At 31.9% G+C, this 22,288-nt stretch overlaps 2 protein-coding genes across 2 annotated transcripts; both read left to right on the top strand.

Moving 5' to 3' along the window:
* Window positions 1-3,743: 3,743 nt before the first annotated feature.
* LOC108329381 (DEAD-box ATP-dependent RNA helicase 8) lies at window positions 3,744-10,161 on the top strand. Its single transcript, XM_017563557.2, has 10 exons — window positions 3,744-4,601; window positions 5,684-5,744; window positions 6,409-6,643; window positions 7,498-7,736; window positions 8,183-8,434; window positions 8,511-8,691; window positions 9,010-9,098; window positions 9,177-9,250; window positions 9,324-9,438; window positions 9,815-10,161. The coding sequence occupies exons 1-9, from the start codon at window positions 4,276-4,278 to the stop codon at window positions 9,400-9,402; spliced, it is 1,536 nt and encodes a 511-aa protein (XP_017419046.1). The 5' UTR covers window positions 3,744-4,275; the 3' UTR covers window positions 9,403-9,438; window positions 9,815-10,161.
* Window positions 10,162-10,659: 498 nt separating this feature from the next.
* Window positions 10,660-13,606, top strand: LOC108328535 (disease resistance RPP13-like protein 4). Its single transcript, XM_017562413.2, has 3 exons — window positions 10,660-10,897; window positions 11,102-11,191; window positions 11,828-13,606. The coding sequence occupies exon 3, from the start codon at window positions 11,832-11,834 to the stop codon at window positions 13,491-13,493; it is 1,662 nt and encodes a 553-aa protein (XP_017417902.1). The 5' UTR covers window positions 10,660-10,897; window positions 11,102-11,191; window positions 11,828-11,831; the 3' UTR covers window positions 13,494-13,606.
* The last annotated feature ends 8,682 nt before the right edge of the window (window positions 13,607-22,288 follow it).

Below are 22,288 nucleotides of genomic sequence, written 5' to 3' on the forward strand. Positions count from 1 at the left end.
ACGTTAATTTGCAAATTTCATTGCTTATTTCTCAATTTTCTTACAATGTCTTAAATGAAGATTTATAGCACCCATCTTTTCACATTTCTATGTTTAAGAACTACATAGATAACCTTATTCTATTTTAAATAGATACTTAAAAAAATATCACTACTTTATTAAAACGAATAAATAAAATAATTGTTATCTTAGATTTCAAATTTATTGATAAATTAATAAAATTAAAAATAAAATAAAATTCTAATTTTTTTATTATTATTCTCTCACTTTGTCTAATTTTTTATTGCTGTGAATTTTTACCTGAATAATCTTATGATAAAAGTAAAAGAATATAAAAATATTTAATAATGTTAAACCAATTCTAATTTTAAATTAAAAATATTTAATAAAAATATGAATTTTAATAAAAATGTCACCACAATATTTATATAAAAATTAAATTAGATCTTAATTTAAAAAAATTTATTTATTTAAAAATATGAGACTAAATGGAATAAAAATAACGTATATAGAAAACAAAATGAATATAAAACATATACTATGACACATGTCACTAATTCGAACACTTAATTGACATGTAGACATTTTCTAACATTAAAAAGAAATTTAAAAAGTTAAAAAAAAATTATAAACTTAGATGTAACATACTTTGTTAGTATCCGTTAATTATTTAAATAATATTAATAAAAAATCAAATTAAATAAAATAAAATAAATTTAAGATTAAATTGAAAAACAATATATTAAAAATAAATTTAATAAATTCAACGAAAATAAAAATAAAATTAGTATTTAAATATAATAAGTACTTAAATTCTAACAAACATTGTCTTCAGAAAAAAAAAAATGTTTAAGCAAAATATTAGCACGAATGCCGAGTTTCTCCGGCAGACACGCAATTGCATGAGACTATTTCAATTTCGTTTTATGATGTTTAAGTTTGACAGGGGATTACAATTCTACTGCAATCATTTGCCATCTATAGAAATTTAAGCTGCTGATACTGCTAACATGTTCATGCTAACATGTTCATTTCATAATAATATGCCATTAACCTCCTTCAATTAACTAAACATATTATAATGCAATTAAAGCCACTAAAGATAACCCTCTCTCTCTCTAATGGTGTTTTAGCTTTTAATTGAAAGTTCTCAAATGATAATATGGATAAAAATAATGGACATGCTTTTTGTCAAAATCATTATGTGAAGTTGTTCAAACAAAATGCCAAATATGTGGTGTTCTTTCAAAACCAATCTTATCAACAATCACTATTCAAAAGCACCCTTCATTTCTCTCAAATATCTATTACTTTTCTTTACAATAACTTAAAAGCTACCCAATAATACAAAGACTTTTACTACTAAAATCATTAATACCCAAAACTATTACTCCTTTTTTTATTTAACTGTCTTATGAAATTAAAAGGAATGAAAATAATTTTACTTATTTGGCCCAATAAAAATAAAATAAGACTAATGATTATTTTCTACTTTTATTTACTTTTTAGCTTACTTCGTCTAAATATTTTTACACTTTTTTAATTTTTACTTATTTTATTATACCAATGGATCCGAATTGTGTCTTTGGTAAGTAGTTTTATTAATATACTAAAGGAAGAATTCTTGAGAAAAAGAAAAAAAAAAGAAAAATCATTACCAAACGCGTCATCAGATTTGAAAACATCACTTGGGATTGCAACATGGTAAGTGTTTTCATTTACTTTTGGGATTGGGCCCCACCCTTCACATAAAGAAAGTGCAAAATAAGAAGATTAAATATTATGAGACTAAAGAACTTTAACTAGAAATTTAAATTTATTTTATCTGAAGATTTTACATTAAACATGTTATTTGGATTTGCTATTATTTAATCTTACAAATATAAATTGAATAAAGAATTTTGGGTCAAAAGTTTCGCTTTTTAAATAAGTTCTACATAATCCAATTAGAAAAAGAAAAAAAAAACAAAAAGAAAAATAAACAGTGCATTTGTAATGATTTTGTCGAATAAATTATTGAATTATGGACTTATCAAAATTCAAATTATAAGAGTAGCGGACAAAGTACAAATATAAATCTTCATATTCCAATCATATGCCAACGAAGTTCACATAGATGACCGATTCAAGCATATTAATTAAACGATTTAGTTACTGAATATATATATATATATATATATATATATATATATATATATATATATATATATATATATATATATATATATATATATATATATATACTATGGACAAAATTAGAATAATTGAATTATAAAAAAATTAATCTTGAATTATCTTTTAAATTTTAAACACGAGAGAGAATATTCGGACAATATATATCAATAACAAAAAGTTGCATAAAAGTAAGCAATGAACTAAAAATAGGGATATCATATATATTTTTTCAACATACATTTTTTGTTATTAAATTTAAGATTTATTCGGAGAGCTTACAAGTTCTCCCAATTTATTATTTAGAATTAGTGTAACTTTGTAAATTGATATGTTATGCCTCTTACAAAATTAATATCAGAGACAGACAGGGTAAGATGATTTAAATTGTATGTTTGTTTTTGTTAAATACAAGTGTGTTAATCAACCTTATTAGTGTATCCACATGTTCAATATTTAAAATGTTTATTTATTGCAAAATATCCAAAACATAGTAAGTTTTTTAAAATGATCAAATAAATCATCTTATTTTTTGATTAGATACTTTTTATACCAAGAAAATATATCAAAGTGTCTAAATTTTTAATTTTGAAATTATTAATAAAGATGTTGTCTTCTCTTGACAATATATAAATGTCTATGATAACAGTAAAAAATATATATAAAATAAAAAAAAAGTCTTTTTAGAAGGATAAACTAATGTCCTTAACCCTTTATGATGTATCCCTCTCAACCCATTATTTGAAATGAGAGAGAGAAGATTGGAGAAGATGGGTTGGAGTGGTCTATTTTGTCATCCATGAAAAAACCAATGATGTTCTTCTTTCTATTTTAGAGAAATAAACAACATACTCATGCACATTTTTTACTATAACCCATGCATATTTCCCATTTTGAACACCACAAAAACATGTAACCACTTCTAATAACTATCATGTCATCGAAGAAATAGGTTAAAGACTAAAATATGTAAAAAAAGAAATATGAGTATGAGATCCAAACTTTTATTTACTAATATTATTCAATGGTTAATTTCTTTAGACATTTAGTTTTTATTAGATTTGAATACAATATATTTTATTGATATTTTCTGTGTTTGTGGCCATTTTCTCACTTTGGGGGCTGAAGAGGTGAGAAAATTTTCTCTTACAAAAATCTCCATATTGCTAGTTATTTGATTAAACGTATTTGGATTAACTTTTTTTCTTGTATCTTGTGCTCAAAATGAATTTTCCAGTCAACTTAAAATATTTTTCATCACTATATTATTTAATATTAGGGTTTAGGGTTTAAGATTAATTTTTTTTTCTTGTATATTGAATAAATTTAAAGTTTAACATAATTATTGATAATCAATTAAATAGCATTTATAATTATTGAATAATTTTTACAGTCAAACTTTAATAATTAATAAAAAATATTATAGACAGCAACAACAATTTCATTCTAAAATTACACAAATATTACCTTAATGATGAGAAAAACACCTAAAAACAATAGTGTGAAACCATGTATTTTTATGTTATTTTTTTAAAAGGTATATCTCTTACAAGAGAAGAATGATCCATGATTCCATAATCCTTAATTTATTGAAGAAAGAAGATGAAGAAAATCCAACGTGAGAAAGTGAAATGCTTACACTTAATAAATGGAGATGAAGAGGGGCCGTGAAGTAATTACCGGCAATCCCATTTTGACGCCCTAATTTCACCAAATCAAATTTCATTGAATTCACAACACAAAAGAAATTCAAAGAAAGCCACACTGCTTCTTCCTCCATTTCCTCTCCACCTTCATCAAATCTCTGCCTCCAATCCAATCAACCCCTCTAACTGCTGTAGATCTGTACAAATTCTTGCTCCAAATTTCAACCCGACCCTACCCAATTTTTTTTTGGGTCTTTGTATGATACCCTGAGAAATTCCCGATTTTCCCCCTCGGATTTTGTTAGTCTAGGCCCCAATCGCAACCCCATTTCGAGAATTCGCCAACGGGTTCCGAATCCAGCGACCCTCAGGAAACCCTAGCTTCGTGCCGTGTAGAGTTTAGCAGCGTCTTGTACATTGTTTTTGCATAGAAATTTTTTGTTTTTAGATCGGAGGGATGAACAATAGAGATAGAGAGAGGTACCCACCTGGGATGGGGTTAGGAAGAGGGTTGAACTCGAACCCTGGGTTTCAACCGAGGCCACATCAGCAACATCAATATGTGCAGAGGCACATGGTGCAACACCATCATCCGCAGCAGTATCAACAGAACCACCACCACCATCAGCAGCAGCAACAACAGCATCATCAACACCATCAACATCAGCAGCAACAACAACAACAGCAACAGTGGTTGAGAAGGAACCAGTTAGGTGGTGGGACCGACACCAACGTTGTCGAGGAGGTTGAGAAGACTGTACAGTCTGAAGCCGTTGACTCAAGGTCTTTTTTGACCTTATTGTTTTTGTTCTTTGTGTCTCGGTGTCTGTTTATTTAAATTGGGACTTGATCGATTTCTTGAAATTACGAAGGTTTTTAAAAATGGTTCGTCGCTTCCATTTAGGTTGCAATGTCAAGGTTTTTGATCGCTCTTGTGGCCGAACTGTGACTGCAATTGCGACTGCATTTGTCTGCAATTTCTCGGTGTTGCTACTGTAATCGCTTTAAAAAAATTGAAAATTACGTTGCGAGTTGGACAGACGTGTGTTGTGATGGGATTAACGAAGGATGTTGGATTTGTTGAGTTTTTTGGAGTTGGAATGGATAAAGTTTTTTGTCTTGAGACATTTTCAATGGTTAGTTAGTTGTGTGGGTGAGAGGTTGCCTGTCTATTGTGGTGTCTAAGAAGATGTGTAACTATTGGATGAAAGCGTATCTTCTCACGTGGGAGATATGTAGTTATTGTGGTCTCTCTGTAGTTCAGAGAGTTTTAGAGATTTCGGTTTTCTTTTTTGTTTTTTTTTTTATTGTAATGGTGAAAATTGTCTGTCAACCAACAACTTGGTTTTGATAATATGGGTTGCTAAAGGGTAGCATTTGTTGGAATTCTTCTTTTGTTTTCTTTTATGAATGGAGATCCTGTTGTTTTATGCTAGGGGATCAGGATTTTTTGTGTAATCATGGATTTTGGAAGATAATGTAATTTATATTGTAAATGTTGTTGACATTCAAATTTGAACTGTAAAACTAAATCTCTGTTTGTGGTTTTCTGAGGTTTTAGGTTCTAATTCTTTTCTTAATAAACTCTGTCTAGCATGATCATTAATATTTACATTAATTTCTGTTGTGTATTTATGTGTAAATTCAAAGTGAGTTGATAATGTATAATTGTTCACCATTGAGGTTTAGTTCCTTGGTGTTGCAAATGTATTATGGAACTACAAATGTTTGCTGAATTTTGAGTATGTGAAAGTGAAAAGTTCGAAAATTACATGTTAAGTTCAAATATATTTACCTGTAGGCAAAGCTATTTGCCTAAGGAAATAATTGTTCTAATTTTATCCTCAATTCTTTTTGTTTGTTAGTTTACAAGATTGGAAGGCGAGACTAAATATCCCTGCACCTGATACACGCTACAAGACAGAGGTATGGTTTTGAAAATTGAGAACTGTGGAACTTGTGTTTGAAGTTTATGATTATATGAGATATGCATCATGCTTTAGTCTTGTGTTTTGTTTGAGAGATCCTTGGGGGATGTACACATTATTTCTGATGTTTCTAATTCCATACTATTTTATTTTCATTTATTTTTGAGCTATAATTTTAGTTAATATAATAGAATGTTTTTGTTGAGCTGATTCTCTACATGGGTGATAGCTGGCATTTTGTTGATCAATGCCTTGCCTTACTTAGTACAATATATATATATATACCTGTTATTTAGGCATTAGAGATTGACATTTTTCAGTAATTTGGACAATTAAATTTAAGAATCTCTCGTGATCACACTTTGTTGCAATTATAGAGATATAGGAAATGTACTTAGATTCTACTGATTGTAAGTTGTAACCAGTTCAGTATCATTTCTTTTGTTTGGAGGTTTATTTTTGTTTGATGAAATTGAATTTTATGCTAAATTGAAGGCTAGATGAACCTTTATCTTATAACTTTATATCGATTTGAAGGTCTAATTAGATGCTTTCGTCCATGAGTTATTTGTTTTAAACCTTTTATTTTATGTGATTCAATACTGTTAACTTTATATTATATATTATTTTGTCAGTCTTGAGCTATTCATTGTCTTTCTCAGGATGTGACAGCAACTAAAGGCAATGAATTTGAGGATTACTTTTTGAAGCGTGAGCTGCTTATGGGAATATATGAGAAGGGTTTTGAGAGGCCATCTCCTATCCAAGAAGAAAGCATTCCCATTGCTCTTACTGGTAGTGACATTCTTGCTAGGGCTAAAAATGGAACAGGCAAAACAGCTGCATTTTGTATTCCTGCATTGGAAAAAATTGATCAGGATAATAATGTTATTCAAGGTTCGTCCTCTACTTGTGCATTTTAAGAATTCTCATAAATATAGTTGAAATGATTATGTTTATTATTTTTAGTTTTTTCACCTTTCTTGTAGCTGGCTGCTTGTTGGCTCACTAAGCAGTGTTTTCTTATTAAAACTTATGCAGAGAGGGAATTAACTAATATTTATGATTGTTGATAGGGAAGGTCCAACTAGTTTAGTAACATTATTTCTCGAGTATTCACTTAAACAAGCTTGATTTGATGTTGTTGTTTTAATTTCCTTACCTTCTTTCAGCATTTTGTCCATGGTCCAGAAAGATAATAATTGCTCATTTCTTTGACCTTTTTAAGTGTTTTTTTATGAAGCCACGTTTTATAAAAAAATTGTAATCATTTTGTAAAAATCTAAAACTAAGTGTTTTAGTGCTATTCTTCAGAGCCAGAGATAGTATTTTTCAAAGCTTAAAGAGTCAGCCCCCAATTCTTTGAGAATATATTTTTGGAGTAATTTCTCTTAATTTTAACTATAGGTTTTGAACATTTCTTTAAACAAACTTTTTTTTTATTGGATAAGAAATATTTGATGAATGTATAAATTATGTATACTAGTCTTTTGCATATCCTATAATTTCTCCTTGTATGTATATATTGATTGTTGAACATGTGGCTGCCAATTTTTTTGTTGTCTTGTCCATGCGCAAATAGATTATGGTGTCAAAGTTTGAAAATAGTATTTCTTTGGCTGCGTTGTTGATGCATGATTAATTTATTTGTTATTTGTAGTTATTTAATGTCTATTATATTTTTGAATGAGCATTGATTTTAGGTTTCACTCATGTCTTGATCAATGCCTTTGTTATATACTGTAATGCAGTTGTAATATTGGTCCCAACTCGAGAGCTGGCTTTGCAAACATCCCAAGTGTGTAAAGAACTTGGAAAACATTTGAAAATTCAAGTTATGGTCACAACAGGTGGTACCAGCTTGAAAGATGATATTATGCGTTTATATCAACCGGTTCATCTGCTAGTTGGAACTCCAGGAAGAATATTAGATCTTGCAAAGAAGGGTGTTTGCATTATGAAAGATTGCTCTATGCTTGTTATGGATGAGGTAATTACATTTATCTTGAAATTTACTAAATGATAGAGATACATTAGCTAATTTATACTGTTTATAGCATTACAAAAGGGATTGAAGATGAGGTTAAGAAATGATTGGATGGTGTTAGCAGAAGCAATGGCTTTGTTTATTGTGACTCTGATTCTTGTTATAAATATTGAGCCAATGATCTTTCCCTTTACATATTCATTCTCTGGAACTTTCAATATTAATTCTTCTGATATTCTTTTACTTGATGAATTTAGTTGGAATAAAATGTTAGAATGTTTACTGGATGGTGATGTACGAAGAGATTGACATGGTTTATGTCATGTTTCTTGTTCTTAGGTTTCTTTATTTCCTCTTTGTACCTGTAACTTCTGCACCAATAATGTATTTGTTTATCAAACTAAAAAAGAAAAAGGACAATAACGAGGTTTTATATAATTTTCTCTCAGGCTGATAAGCTTCTCTCCCCAGAGTTCCAACCTTCAATAGAACAACTGATTCAATTTCTTCCTGGAACCCGTCAAATTCTGATGTTTTCTGCTACATATCCTGTTACTGTAAAGGACTTCAAAGATAGATATCTACGTAAGCCATACGTTATTAACCTTATGGATGAGCTAACTCTGAAAGGTATTACACAATATTATGCATTTGTTGAAGAGAGGCAGAAAGTCCACTGCTTAAATACTCTTTTCTCTAAGGTAATCTATGTCAAGATACTCTGGATTTTCCGTATGCCATCTTTGAATGTAGTAATAACAACAGTATCAATTTCAGCTGCAAATAAACCAGTCAATCATTTTCTGCAATTCTGTGAATCGGGTTGAACTTCTTGCCAAGAAAATCACTGAACTTGGGTATTCGTGTTTCTATATCCATGCAAAGATGTTGCAAGACCACCGTAATAGAGTATTTCATGACTTCCGCAATGGTGCCTGTAGAAATCTTGTTTGTACTGGTATGTTGCAGGCATTTTAGCATCCTGCTATAAATGAGCAGAGTCTTTCTTTTTATTCCGTTGATATCCGGGCAATTCCTATTTCCAACTGTTATATTGTTTCAGAAATCAGTTGAGTGGATGGTGAATAGTAGCATATTGTATATTTGTTTGGTTAGTGTAATTGATTAATGCGGTGGTGGTATTCAGTAATATTTCATGCCACATGTCCTTAGTTAAATATATCTGCTTGATGGAATTTGCTAAATTTTTTATCTTATTGTCCCTAATAATTATAACTATAACTTTTCATCTGTCTCCCTTCTGAAACATTTACAGATCTCTTCACTAGGGGAATAGACATCCAAGCAGTCAATGTTGTTATTAATTTTGATTTTCCCAAGAACTCAGAAACCTACCTTCACAGGGTATGCTCTATGCTCAATTTCTGCTTTCTCTCCACCGCCATAATGGTTCTGTGTTCTTATGGATGTTCTGTTATGCAGGTTGGTCGTTCAGGGAGGTTTGGGCACCTAGGTTTAGCAGTGAATTTGATCACCTATGAGGATCGCTTCAATTTGTAAGTATTTATTATGTGACTTTCATTCAAAATTCCTATAGATTTCTCATGGGTTTCCATTTATTTTTTCCAGATATAGAATTGAACAAGAACTTGGCACTGAAATAAAACAAATTCCGCCACACATTGATCAAGCAATATATTGCCGGTGATTGGTGATAAATACCTTGATTCTATTCACAACTGTGGTGAGTAATAGGAAATTTTTTTAGTTTCATACTTATAATGGCCATTGTTGTTCTTGAAAAGGGGTTTTGATTTCAAAAGTAAAAATCAACGTATATATTTTTACATGCAAATATCTGTAAATAGATTTTCTTTCCCACTAATGAAAGTTGATGTGAAAATTTTGTTTGGAACACATGTACTCTCTTTTTTTAATGTATTTTAATTTCCATAATTAGTAAATCAAAGTTTAACCTTTCAAAACAGCTTTATCTATTGTCTCTTGGGGGTGGGGGTTCATTTGATATGGTTTATGTTTTCTAATTTTTATTGACAGTTATACAATTCAATTATGCAGTTGCTATTACTGATTTGTGATCATGTATATCTTTTTTACAGGTTGATGTGATTGTTGGTCAAGCAGGTGTGAATACTTTGTATAAGGATGCACTATGAAAATAGGGGAATTGTCAGACCCTTTGTTTAATGCTTTTTCTTAATTTCTGGGTTTTGAGAGCTTTTGAACACTATAATTAGGACTTTCAGAAAGTTTAATATGGGCTTTCAAATGTTACATAAATGGGGGTTCCAGTTTGGGTTTCCATGGTTTACATTTGCAGCTGTGTTAGCAGGTGTTATTCCAGATTTTCATTTCTCCAGTAATCCTTTTAACTGTTTACTTAGATGTACCTTACTATGAAGACGTCCCTTTTGATTCTAGAATAATATGCTGTTTCTTCTGCCAATGTATTTGCAGTAGTCACTCTTCGCAGTTAATGTCTTCAATTGGTAGAACAAACGATTTGTACAAACCACTTACTCACATATTGGATTAACATATTTGAAATATGAATCATGAACAAGTGGGATACGGAGAAAGTGCATCTCAAGTTACAAAACGATCGAACAATATATAATAACAATCATAACCATAACGATGACACAATCATGGAACAGTTATTTCTAAAATCTTTAAAGTTTATATTAAAATTGTAATTGATGACTATAATAATTTGTCTTGATGAACAAAAATGGGAAGTCATTATGCTAATCCGGAGTGTGTGCTATGGTTTTAACTGTTCTTCTCTTCAAATTCTTTTAACATTATTCTTGGGAGAAGGTATTTCAGGAGTCACTAACAAAAACCGTGTATTTTAAAGCATAACAATTTTATAGATTTTATCTTTGAAGGAAAGTATTAATCAGGGATCGCCAGAGTCGAAGGTACTCAAAGAATGACGTGAAACTTTTGTAGTGTAATTCCTTCCTTCAAATCATATTAAAACTAGACATTATGATGACATGATTTAGCTTCCCTCCATATTAACTATACTTTCCTTCAAAACTATCTTTAACTATACGAGGCTGTATTTGAATTGTTTAAAGCATCTTACCTATTAGAGATTGTTCTATCACAAGAGGATTATCTTCCACAATATTTTGTTAACGTTTTCCTTCTCTTGAAATTCCTCCTGGTTTTTGGTGAGATGTATCCTGAGTTCTCTTTTGTTGCTTTTCATAATATATATATATATATATATATATATATATATATATATATATATATATATATATATATATATTTCATTTCTGAAATTGATTAAAATAATTTGTTAACGTCCAGTTTTGAATCATATACTAACTGGGATTGTGCTATTTCCTAAAATCATATTGTTTTGTCAATAGCAGGGTGTAACAGAAAGAATTGGACGAAGTTACCAAGTGGACTGAATACATTCCTACATCTAGCTTTTTCTTGTCCCAACTATTTCAAAGGTTCAACTCCATTTTGTTATTGATATATTAATTACAAATAATAAACTTTTATACGATGCTTCAAATGATGGTTATAACTCCATATAAATCACCTATTCTTATATCCTAAAAGAGTTTAAACTTTCTACTATATTGCATATCCTTTGAATTAAATAATTTTGAGCGTATAATTTATGTTGTTTTATTTGTAGAGAAAGTTTTATTTGAATACATGTTAGCTTATTTATGTTATGTTTTACAGTATTCACCAAACAATGTATTGTATTTGTAATGACTGATTATTCATTCTTGAGGATACTCCTTATAAGCTTGATCTTATGCAGAATACTAAATACTTAAATTTTTCCTAATTGATCAGTGAAAACTATAGTTGGGTAAATGCGTGATGTATCATGTTCCATCAAGTTTTCTACTGATGCACGCTTTTTCTTTTATTGACATCATTTTAAACATCCTAGCATAATTTCCCGAACGTATTTTGCTATTGTACACATACACATACACATTTTTCTTCTTTTCTATCCTGTTTTGCCTCTAAAGGTAAGTGTGAGTGTACACATACACATACAAAAAAAATAAAAGAATTTCTATAGTAAAAGAAATTAGGTGACGTAGTATTTGTGTGTTTGTTTGTAGTAAAATGTCGATTCGAACAAACAAGATGAAAGCAGTAGCCGTGTTGATGAAGCAGTTGACGAAAGCAAAGAACGAATTCCATGAAAAGGGAAGAGATGAATCATTTGAGAAGAAATTGGAGAAGTTGAGGTTGGATCTGAACAGAATAAAGGATGTGTTTGTGGAAGTGAAGAAGAATGAAGAAAAACTGCTTGACACATTAGCAGAGGTGTATGTGCATCTTCACAGGTTAGACCGTAAGAAGCTGGATGAAGACATGGAGGGCATTTGCAAGAGGATTAGAGATTCCGCTCACAATTTGCTCCCAACGCTTGTTTTTGACGACTCATATAAGGAGGAGGATGACAGGGGCTCACCACAACAATTGGTGCAGCCCCCTCAAAGGCAGAGTTTGACTGCGGGAGATGTTAACATCCCAGACGATCAATTATATTATTTCTTGTGTCTCCTAATTTTTCCTGAGAACGCTATCATAAGGAAAGGAATTGCAATTAATTTGTGGATTGCAGAGGGTTTGATTACAGAGAAGGAAACAGCAGATGAATTGGGTGAGGATGTGGTTCATAAGCTTTTGGAATTGAAGGTGATTGTACGCTACGGTAGTACAAACGATCCCCTTGTCAATAAATTTCAAATTCCTCATGACATCCGTAGTCAGTTCAAGTTTTATTTAGATCGAGATCTAAAGTCTATTAGACCACGGCATTTACTGCTTTATAGAAAAAAATTTACAATAGGTGGAATTGATACAAAAAATGTTACTTCATTTAATATTTTTAATATTGGCACAAGTTATCTGAATTTTGGACCGCAATGGGTCACCGATTCATTCAAGAATATAGAAGTGCTTCAACTTGGGCGTTGGCAAGATTCACCTATACATCATATTGAAGTTGGGAGTGAAGAATTCTTGAAAGAGTTGATAAAGTTAAAGGGGTTGAAATATCTGAGTCTCCGTGGGATATCAAGAATATTCAAGCTTCCATCCTCCGTTGCTAAACTTGAAAGTCTACTAATTCTTGATCTGAAAGCTTGCCATAATTTAGAGACACTACCTGATGATATTTCATCAATGAAAAGTCTGACACATCTGATTATGTCCGATTGTTGCTTACTGGAGGCCATGCCAAAGGGGATTGAGAAGCTCACTAATCTCCAAGTCCTCAAGGGATTTTTAATAACCACTTCTGAAAAGACTCCTTGCACAGTATCAGATCTTGCTAATAATTTGACAAATTTAAGGCGACTCAGCATACGTATTGGAAGTGAGGCCGTGTCAAGGGATTTTGTTTTCCCAAGTTTGCAAAATTTTCCATCACTGAAGCATCTGAAAATATCTTGGAGTGTGTCTGACCCAAGGTCTCTTAAATTTTTTATCCATTGGCCAGTAAGTTTGAGAAAGTTGCATCTTGAATGTTTTCATGGAAAGAGTCTTCTAGAATTTCTACCGAGGGGATATGAAATACTAGATGAGCTAAATATAACTGGAGGAAAACTGGAAAATATATTTTTAGACACACGGTGGAGGGTGAAAATACTTCGTCTGAAGTACCTTAAGCAATTGAATGTCGATACAGACGATTTGAAAATATCATTTCCTTTCCTACAATACTTAGAGATTAAACAAATTTCAAACCATTCATACATTGAGCGTACATATGAATAGGATGGTGATTGGAAAAGAGAAGTGAAGCTGATGTTGTAAAATGTTGTATATACTTATTTTGTTCTCTCAATAGTTGTTATTTACAAAATGTTATTCCCAAATGTCTACACTGCTGTATATAGACTCAACAAAAGTTGAAATAATAAGGAATCAATAAATATCTATTTATCTCTCTATACATATAATTTGCTCACATATTTTATTTCATACATAATCTTATAGAAAAACATAATTTAAACGTTTTAATAAAAAATATTATATATTCTTAATTATATTTTATTATATATACAGAAAGAGAGTTTATATTTATGCATTATATTATAAAAATAATAAAAAATTAAATTGAAATTATTGTAAGAAAATATTTTGAGCAAAATATTATAAGTCAAATACGGGTCTGTATTTAACAATTTTGTATATTATGTAATTTCTTATATGTTTCCCTTATACGAAAATGAAATGAAATAACATAATAGAAATAAAATAATTTTAAAAACAAGTTAAATAATTAAAATAAAATAAAATTATATGACACATAATAGTAATTAGTAAAATATAGTACACAATATTATTAAAATTCAAATATAAAGAGAAAATAATTAAGTAAAATAAATCATTTTACGTCATTATTGAAAAGGAAAAAAATATAAAAATTAGGATACATACGAAAATTAAATGATTGAGAAAACAAAAGGTGGTTTTATTTTTCATGACAGAGTTTTAATGTTGAAAATTACTATTTTTGTTTAATGTTCATATTAGTGGTCAATCATTTTAAATTATTCACTAAAAAAATAGAATATACTATCACTTATAACACACTAGTGCACTCAAGTAAAATAAACCTTTTATGATAGATGTTCTAACGTAGTTTTAACAAAATCCTTGTATTTTCAAACATAATAAATTTATAGATTCTCTGTTTGAGGAGAAGTAAAAATCAAACTTTTTGGTGTCATTAAAGTAAGAGGTACCCAAAATGACGTGAAACTTTTGTGATGTAATTCCTTCCTTCAAATCCTACTAAAACTGGAAATTATGATTCAGAATTAGCTTCCCTCCATGTCAAGTATACTTTCCTTCAAAACTATCTTTAGCTATATAAGATCGTATTTGAATCGTTTAAAGCATCTTAACTATTTGAGAATTTTCTATCCAGAGGAGGAATATCTTCCACAATATTTTGTTAATGTTTTCCTTCTCTTGAAATTCCTCATGGTGTTTGGTTAAATATACCTTGAGTTTTTTTTTTCTTTTCATAATATAATATATATATATATATATATATATATATATATATATATATATATATATATATATATATATCACTATGTCAAAAAATAATTTTTATACTGGTTAAAAAAAACTTTTTATACTAGTTTTTGAACAAGTATAAAAGTAAGGGGTATATAAGATTTTCACTTTTTTACACCGGTTCTAGAAAAGGTGTAAAATGTGTAAACTTTTACACAAGTTTTGTCTGCAATAGGTATAAAAGTTTGATATTTATATAGGGAATAAACTCTTTTACACATGTTTATGTTAGACCAGGTATAAAAGAGTATCACTTTTATTACTGTGCTATTATAATGTGACAAAACAAGATTTTTTATACCTCTTATGAGTTTAATCGTTATAAAAAGTGAAAGTTTTTTTAAAATATTTGATTTGTATGTGCTATTATCTAAGCAAAATAATCAATATTGTTTTTATTAACAGATCAAAATGTAATATTTACCTAACAAAAGTTCTTAAATACATTTACCTAACATACTTACTTAACATAGTTACACATAAAATAGTTTCTAACCACATAAGTATGGGGTGAATCAATTAAAACTCGTGTGTATTCTAACCACAGGAAGCAAATGCACCATAAAGATCAAGGTTTTTACAACAAGTTTTTTATCGAGACCTCACGTCAAAAATATAAAACACCTCTCTAACCCTCTAATATAATATAGGCAGTAAACAACAAGACCAACAGCAAGAACACCCTCTTCTACTGTCTAACCCTTTGAGGCACCCTCAAAGTCAAGAACACCATTGTTCTTCTTCTTGTAATCACAACAAGGAAACCAAGCCAATCTTCAAACGATTGCAAATCTTGATCACACAGTAAACACCCAAATGTGTAGATTGATCAGACGTTTGAAACACAACAAGTCTTGCTCCTCAACAAATCTCAGAATCCTTGGTCACCACGGTCAATCTTGATTTGGAGCTTTTCCCTTCTCTGTAAGATCACACAACTTTCTGTAAAAAAATATGAAAGTGTTAAAATCACAAAAAGTTCTTACGAAATTCAAAATAGCATCAATTTATAGTTAAACACATATCAGATGCATTTTAATCGACTTTGCTACTAATGTAATCGAATACACCATTCTGTTATAACAGTTTAGCAGCAATCACAGTAATTAATTGAATATACAATTAATGCAATCGACTATCATTTAATGGTTGCTCAACACAATTAAAAATATGATCGTTATGTTTGTTGTGACACACATTTAATAGTTTTTCAAAACATCAACCAACTTAGTCGAATACAATCACATGCAATCGATTAATCAATAATACTTAGCACATTTTTGAAAACTTTTCTTCTTGAAAAATCTCACAGCACACTTGAAAAGATTCTGTGCAAACACACGAGTTTTAATTGATTAACCCCATAATGTAATTGACTTAAAACTGTTATTTTGCCATATATTTAAAGTTCAACTAAAGTGTATGTGGTTTTCCTTTTCCAAAAAAATATGTCATGAATACACATATTGATGGAAGACCATCTAAGACACACATTGGACCTCTTACTAGAGCCATGGCAAAGAGGATTCAAGAGGAAGAAGGATCACCTACCATTTTGCTTCTATGGAAGGTAATTTACATTAATCCTTCTTCCCATAATTAAAAGCACATTTTTTTTTGCTTTGTAGGATTAATAAAATTGGAGGGAGCAGATGCCAGCATAGCATTTGATCAGGTGAAAAGAGAGACTTGGAGGGAGAAGCTTGCTGCCAAAGCTATCAAAAAGCTTAGCCAATAACCTAGCTAGCCCAACGTTTCAGAATTGGTGTTGTCTCACGTGTGCTGCTGAGTTGGAATGAGGCATGTTTGAAGCTGAAGCAAATTGGCGCCTTTTTCTTTAATTTCATTTGCTTTTGGATTGAATTTCATTTCAGATTTGAGGCTCTTATCTTCCTATAAATAGGAGACCTCTTCCCTTTTTTGGGATACTTTTGAGCTTAATGATATGCTGCAGAATTTGCTTTCCAGCTTTTGTGCTCTTAAGTCACCTTTGATTTACTACTTCTTCTCCTTTCCTCAAGCTTCCTTCCTCTGTAGGAAGGCCCTCTGAGCTGTGAGGCTTCAGTCATACACCTTTCCTCCATTAACACACCTCAAACACTACACCATTTCATCAATCCGCTGCACCATCATTCACTACTGGTTTCTTCTGGTCTGGAGCCTCTGTTTGCACGTTTCCAGCTGGGATTAGTTTCCATCAAGTGGTATCAGAGCTTAGGTCGTCCACGCACCAAGAGCTAAGCTATTTCATCAATCCGTTGCACCATCATTCACTACTGGTTTCTTCTGGTCTGGAGCCTCTGTTTGCACGTTTCTAGCTGGGATTAGTTTCCATCACATATAAAATCACATATTTAACACAGTGATATGCAATGAACAACACGATCATATTCTCATATATGCTTATACAAATTTAACACAGTAAAGAACAACATATAATATGTAAACACAGAACATGTAATACAGAATATACATGTGTTATTAATTATGTGTTGTTATAATAAAAAACATAGATATTTCTGAGATTGGGTTAAGCAACACCTGTGCTCCCCCTATCAACAATCTCAACAGTTTAGTCATCTTTAAAGGTGTTGTTTTAGTGCTTTTAACAAATATCCTAAACCATTAAACATTATTTCATTTAGACATTATGTTAAACTTCAATGCAAGACTTGCTTAGACATTATGTTTAACAAATACACATGTTAAAATGAAACATGTATCAGAAATATAACGATGGAAGCACGTCCAGGCATCATGTTAGGATAGCTTCTCTCAAAGCAAAGCAGCAGCTGAATGGAGATCAGACCCTGCTAATAATTTGACAAAACTAAGGAGACTCAGCATACATATAGGAACTGCTGCCATGGTCAGGGATGGGGAGTTTGAAAGTTTGGAAAATTTTCCTGCATCTCAAAATATCTTGGAGTGTGTCTAACCCAAGGTATGCTAAACTCGTATCCTTTTGCCAGTAGGTTTGAGAAAGTTGCATCTTGAATGTTTTCTTGGAAAAAGTTTGGCTTAAACCCTCCCTTGGTCCTCATTTTTGTATGAAAATATCATTTCAGTCCTCATGTTTTCATCTGTTTGAATTTAGTCATATTTTTTGTAAAAATGAACACATTGTACCCTAACCGTTAAGTGGTCTCAGAAGGCGTTAAATTAAGGCCATGTGGTGCACAGAGAATGTGCTGATGTGTGTTGCTCATTTACGTGGAGTGTTTTGATTAAATAAACAGTGCTGATGTGACATTATTTACTTCCCTTTATTCACTTTAGGGATATCAGAATTAGGGATTTGAAATTGGAATAGGGGATTTCATTTCCTTATTGCGAGACGAAGCGGAAGACGATCACCAACTGCAATCTTGGACAAGACGAAGAGAATCCAACCGATAGTTGACGCGAACTAAGGTAAGGTATTTCGTTTCGTGTTTGGTTTTCTATTTGAACGTATAAATGTCTTTTTGCTTTTACGAACACGTGCGTCTTCGACAATTGGGTTTTTGTTTTGGTCTGTAACAATTTTTATAATGATTTGTGGTCCCCATTTTGCATGTTTAATTGTTACATTGTAGTTTAGACATTGTGGTCCCGAATTTTCTTTGTTGAATTGTTTATCAGCTGTAGTGGTCCCCTGTCTATGAGTGTTTTGTTAGTGGGGATGTTACTTTGTTCCCTGTCCCCCTGTCTGTGTCGATGTGAGTGTTTAGTTGGTGAGTGAGTGTTCCCGAAGTGGTAGGACTATAATATTCCAAAGATTTGTTAACCCCCATAATGTATAGGTTATAAAAGCAACTTGTTCATATGGATAATGAACGTATTAAAGTTGTGGTCCACCATTGTGGAGATTTTGTCAGTGATGATAATCGGCAGTTAAAATTTGATGGAGAGAGAGCAGAATGGTCTTGTGATCCAGACCTGTGGAGCTATTTTGGCATAGTAGCCTCGGTCAAAGAATTAGGTCATATGTGTTGTAAAATTGCTGACAAAATCACGAACAGAATTTCCTGAGGCGTGTAGAGTCACTGTCCTTAAGGACTTATCCGCGGTGTATTGTGCAAGTCCCCCAAGATACAACAGGAACTTCCCAGAATATATCTGAGGATCTCAGAACTAGCAAGAAACTCTCTAAAGTATATACCCAGGATATGAGATATAGACAACAAGATAGGAGGTTAAGAAATCAAAAGAGAAAATAATAAAGGTTGGAAATGGTATTTTTTGTACTGCACCCTTAGAATGGAAGAGGAGCTCTTTTTATAGAGCTAGGTGCAAATGGGAACGTTGCTATAGAAACGTTGCCAGAGAAACGTTACAAAGGAACGTTGCAAAGGAACGTTGCAAAAGTTTCTTTTGCAATATTTTAATAATATTTCACAATAATCCCCCACATATTGCAAAAGAAAGTTAAAAGAAAATGTCTTTGATCCAAACAGTTCTGTCTCAAAAGTGATTTCTCTTTTGCAGGTAATCCTTTTTCAAAAGAAAGATATGTCATCTTTGTGTAAACTTGGAAAATGATTGTATATAAAGCAATAGCGCAAATCTTTGTTCTGATGGATAATCAAAGATTGAAAGTAAGATAAGAGTATTTATATCCTGGGTCTTATAAGATGTAATGCATCAGAGCTGGTATAGCAAGCTATATGAACCAGTCTTAGATCGAGAAACTTAACACACAATGTAATTGGTATAGCAAGCTATATGAACCAAAGACACTTGACGTGTGTTAGAGGTTTATCAATCACAATACACCCCCACAATTCTTGCTGTTATCGCTGTGTTGCGCTAATTAGGCCATGCGCGTGCCCGGTATTCATGAGTGCTCTAGAGATCACGCCAAGATCTCATACAAGCGGCCCCACTTGACACTCATATAGGTGATTTCATCAAGTGTATGCTGCAAATCATACACCACCCGTAAGGGATATGAAGATCATTAAAAACTTTAAGCTAAAATTCTTTCACCACATAGAATTTTAACAATAAAGTTTAACCTCTCATAATGCAGTCTCTAGCACTTTCACTCACACCATAGGAAGGGACATAATTGATTAGAATCAGTTTAGTGCTATCAGAACTAACAAGTGACTTGTTTTTACCCATATGAACCTTATTCATGGGATCTCCAATCACAAAGGTTGGGTTACCATCACTTGTTTGTTTGTCAGTGGCTTAAGTCCCATTCCCCTTGATGTTTCTAAGATCATATTTCTTCCCAAGGGTTTTGTCAGAGGATCTGCTAGATTCCTTTCTGACTTCACATAGTCAATGGAAATAGTTCCACTCTTTAGCAGCTGCTTCACCAAATTGTGTCTCAATTGAATATGTCTATTCTTTCCATTGTAATTCTTGTTTTTAGTTATAGCTATTGCCGATTGGCAATCACAGTGTATTGACACCGATGGGGTTGGTTTCATTCCTAGTGGAATGTTTGCTAAGAAGTTTTTCAACCACTCAGCCTCACTACCAGCCATCTCAAGAGCGACAAACTCAGATTCCATTGTTGATTTTGCAATAATAGTTTGTCTGGCTGATCTCCATGTAATCGCACCACCCCCAAGTGTGAATACATAACCACTAGTGGATTTTGTCTCATCTGAATCAGAGATCCAATTAGCATCACTATACCCTTCTAGTACAGCGGGAAATCCACTATATTCAATGGCATAATCCATTGAACCTCTTAAGTATCTCATAAGCCTAGAAAGTGCATCCCAATGTTCTTGATTTGGACATTGAGTGTACCTACTGCATAAGCAATATCAGGTCTAGAAAAGCTCATCAAGTGTAGTAAGCTCCCAATTATCTGGGCATACTGAGGCTGAGATAATGATTCTCCTCTATTTTTCATTAATTTAGAGTTAGCATCATAAGGGGTACTCACTGGTTTTAAGTCATAAAATCTGAACTTCTTAAGTAGTTTCTCAATGTATTGTTCTTGGGATAGTAGTATACTATCTCCCTTCCTTATGATTTTAACACCTAAAATTACATTGGCTTCACCCATGTCTTTCATTTCAAAGTTCGATCCTAGAAATAATTTAGTTCTAGTAACAATCTCATTGCATGTACCAAAAATTAACATGTCATCCACATACAAACATATAATGACGCAATCACCATTTTCAAATTTAGAGTACACACATTTATCAGCATCATTAGGTGAAAAACCATCACATAGCAATACATTATCTAGTTTTTCATGCCACTGTTTTGGTGCTTGTTTCAATCCATACAAAGATTTTAAAAGTTTACATACCTTATTCTCTTGACCAGGTACAACACACCCTTCAGGTTGAGTCATATAAATTTCCTCCTCTAAATCACCATTCAAAAAGGCAGTTTTGACATCCATTTGGTGTATCACTAGCTTATGGATGGCTGCTAAGGCTAACAAAACTCGAATAGAGGAAATCCTAGTCACAGGGGCAAAAGTATCAAAGTAATCTATGTTGGGTTTTTGAGTAAAACCTTTTGCTACTAATCTTGCCTTATACTTCTCTATAGATCCATCAAGATGATACTTTTTCTTAAAGATCCACTTACAACCAATGGGTTTTGCTCCTTTAGGCAAATCTACTAAAGTCCAAGTATTGTTTTTCTGAATTGATTCAATTTCAGTCTTAATGGCCTTATCCCACTGTTTTGCATCAGGAGCACTAATGGCTTCTACAAAGTTACATGGATCATTGTTAACAAGATAAGTATAAAAGTCATCTCCAAAGGAAGTTTCCTTTCTCTGCCTTTGGCTTCTTCTCAAATCCTTATTTAAGGTATTACTATTATCATTATCATCAACAGGTTGAGACATCTCACTAACCTTTAAGGGAAATACATGTTCAAAAAATTCAGCATTTTTCGTCTCCATTATAGAATTTATTTCAAGTATATCACTTTTAAGAACTAGAAACCTATAGGCAGCACTATGTTCAGCATAACCTAAGAACATGCAATCAGAGGTTTTTGAGCCTATTTTCCTTTTCTTAGGATCGGGTAACATCACCTTAGCTAGGCACCCCCACACTCTTAAATATTTAAGGTTAGGTTGGTAACCTTTCCACAACTCATAAGGAGTTTTACCGGTTTTCTTATGGGGTATTCTATTTTGTAAAAAACATGCAGTAAGCAAGGCTTCTCCCCAAAGGTTATCAGGTGCACCAGAACTAACAAGCATAGCATTCATCATTTCCTTAAGGGTTCTATTTTTTCTCTCAGCTACTCCATTAGACTCAAAAGTCACTTTAACCCCCACTTTTACCAGTAGTGATACAGAGATTAAATTAACTCTGATTGATGGCACATGTAGCACATCACTCAAGGCCAGAGTCTTTCCAGATGTGAGTTTGAGAAGAACTTTTCCTTTTCCCAGAACATGAGTGGTCTTGGAATCACCGAGGTAGACGTGTTCTTCTCCATCCCCTACACTAGTGTAAGAGGTAAAAGCACTTCTGTTTGCACAGATATGCCTGGTAGCA

Source organism: Vigna angularis, chromosome 2 (assembly GCF_016808095.1).
Source record: "Vigna angularis cultivar LongXiaoDou No.4 chromosome 2, ASM1680809v1, whole genome shotgun sequence".
NCBI lineage: Eukaryota > Viridiplantae > Streptophyta > Magnoliopsida > Fabales > Fabaceae > Vigna > Vigna angularis.

What these genes read in the sequence shown, in the direction of transcription:
- LOC108329381 (XM_017563557.2), top strand. Translation starts at nt 4,276, where the DNA reads ATGAACAATAGAGATAGAGAGAGGTACCCACCTGGGATGGGGTTAGGA. An exon ending in ATACACGCTACAAGACAGAG is followed by an intron (nt 5,745 to 6,408) that starts GTATGGTTTTGA and finishes TGTCTTTCTCAG; the next exon opens with GATGTGACAGCAACTAAAGG. An exon ending in CAGAAACCTACCTTCACAGG is followed by an intron (nt 9,099 to 9,176) that starts GTATGCTCTATG and finishes TCTGTTATGCAG; the next exon opens with GTTGGTCGTTCAGGGAGGTT.
- LOC108328535 (XM_017562413.2), top strand. Translation starts at nt 11,832, where the DNA reads ATGTCGATTCGAACAAACAAGATGAAAGCAGTAGCCGTGTTGATGAAG.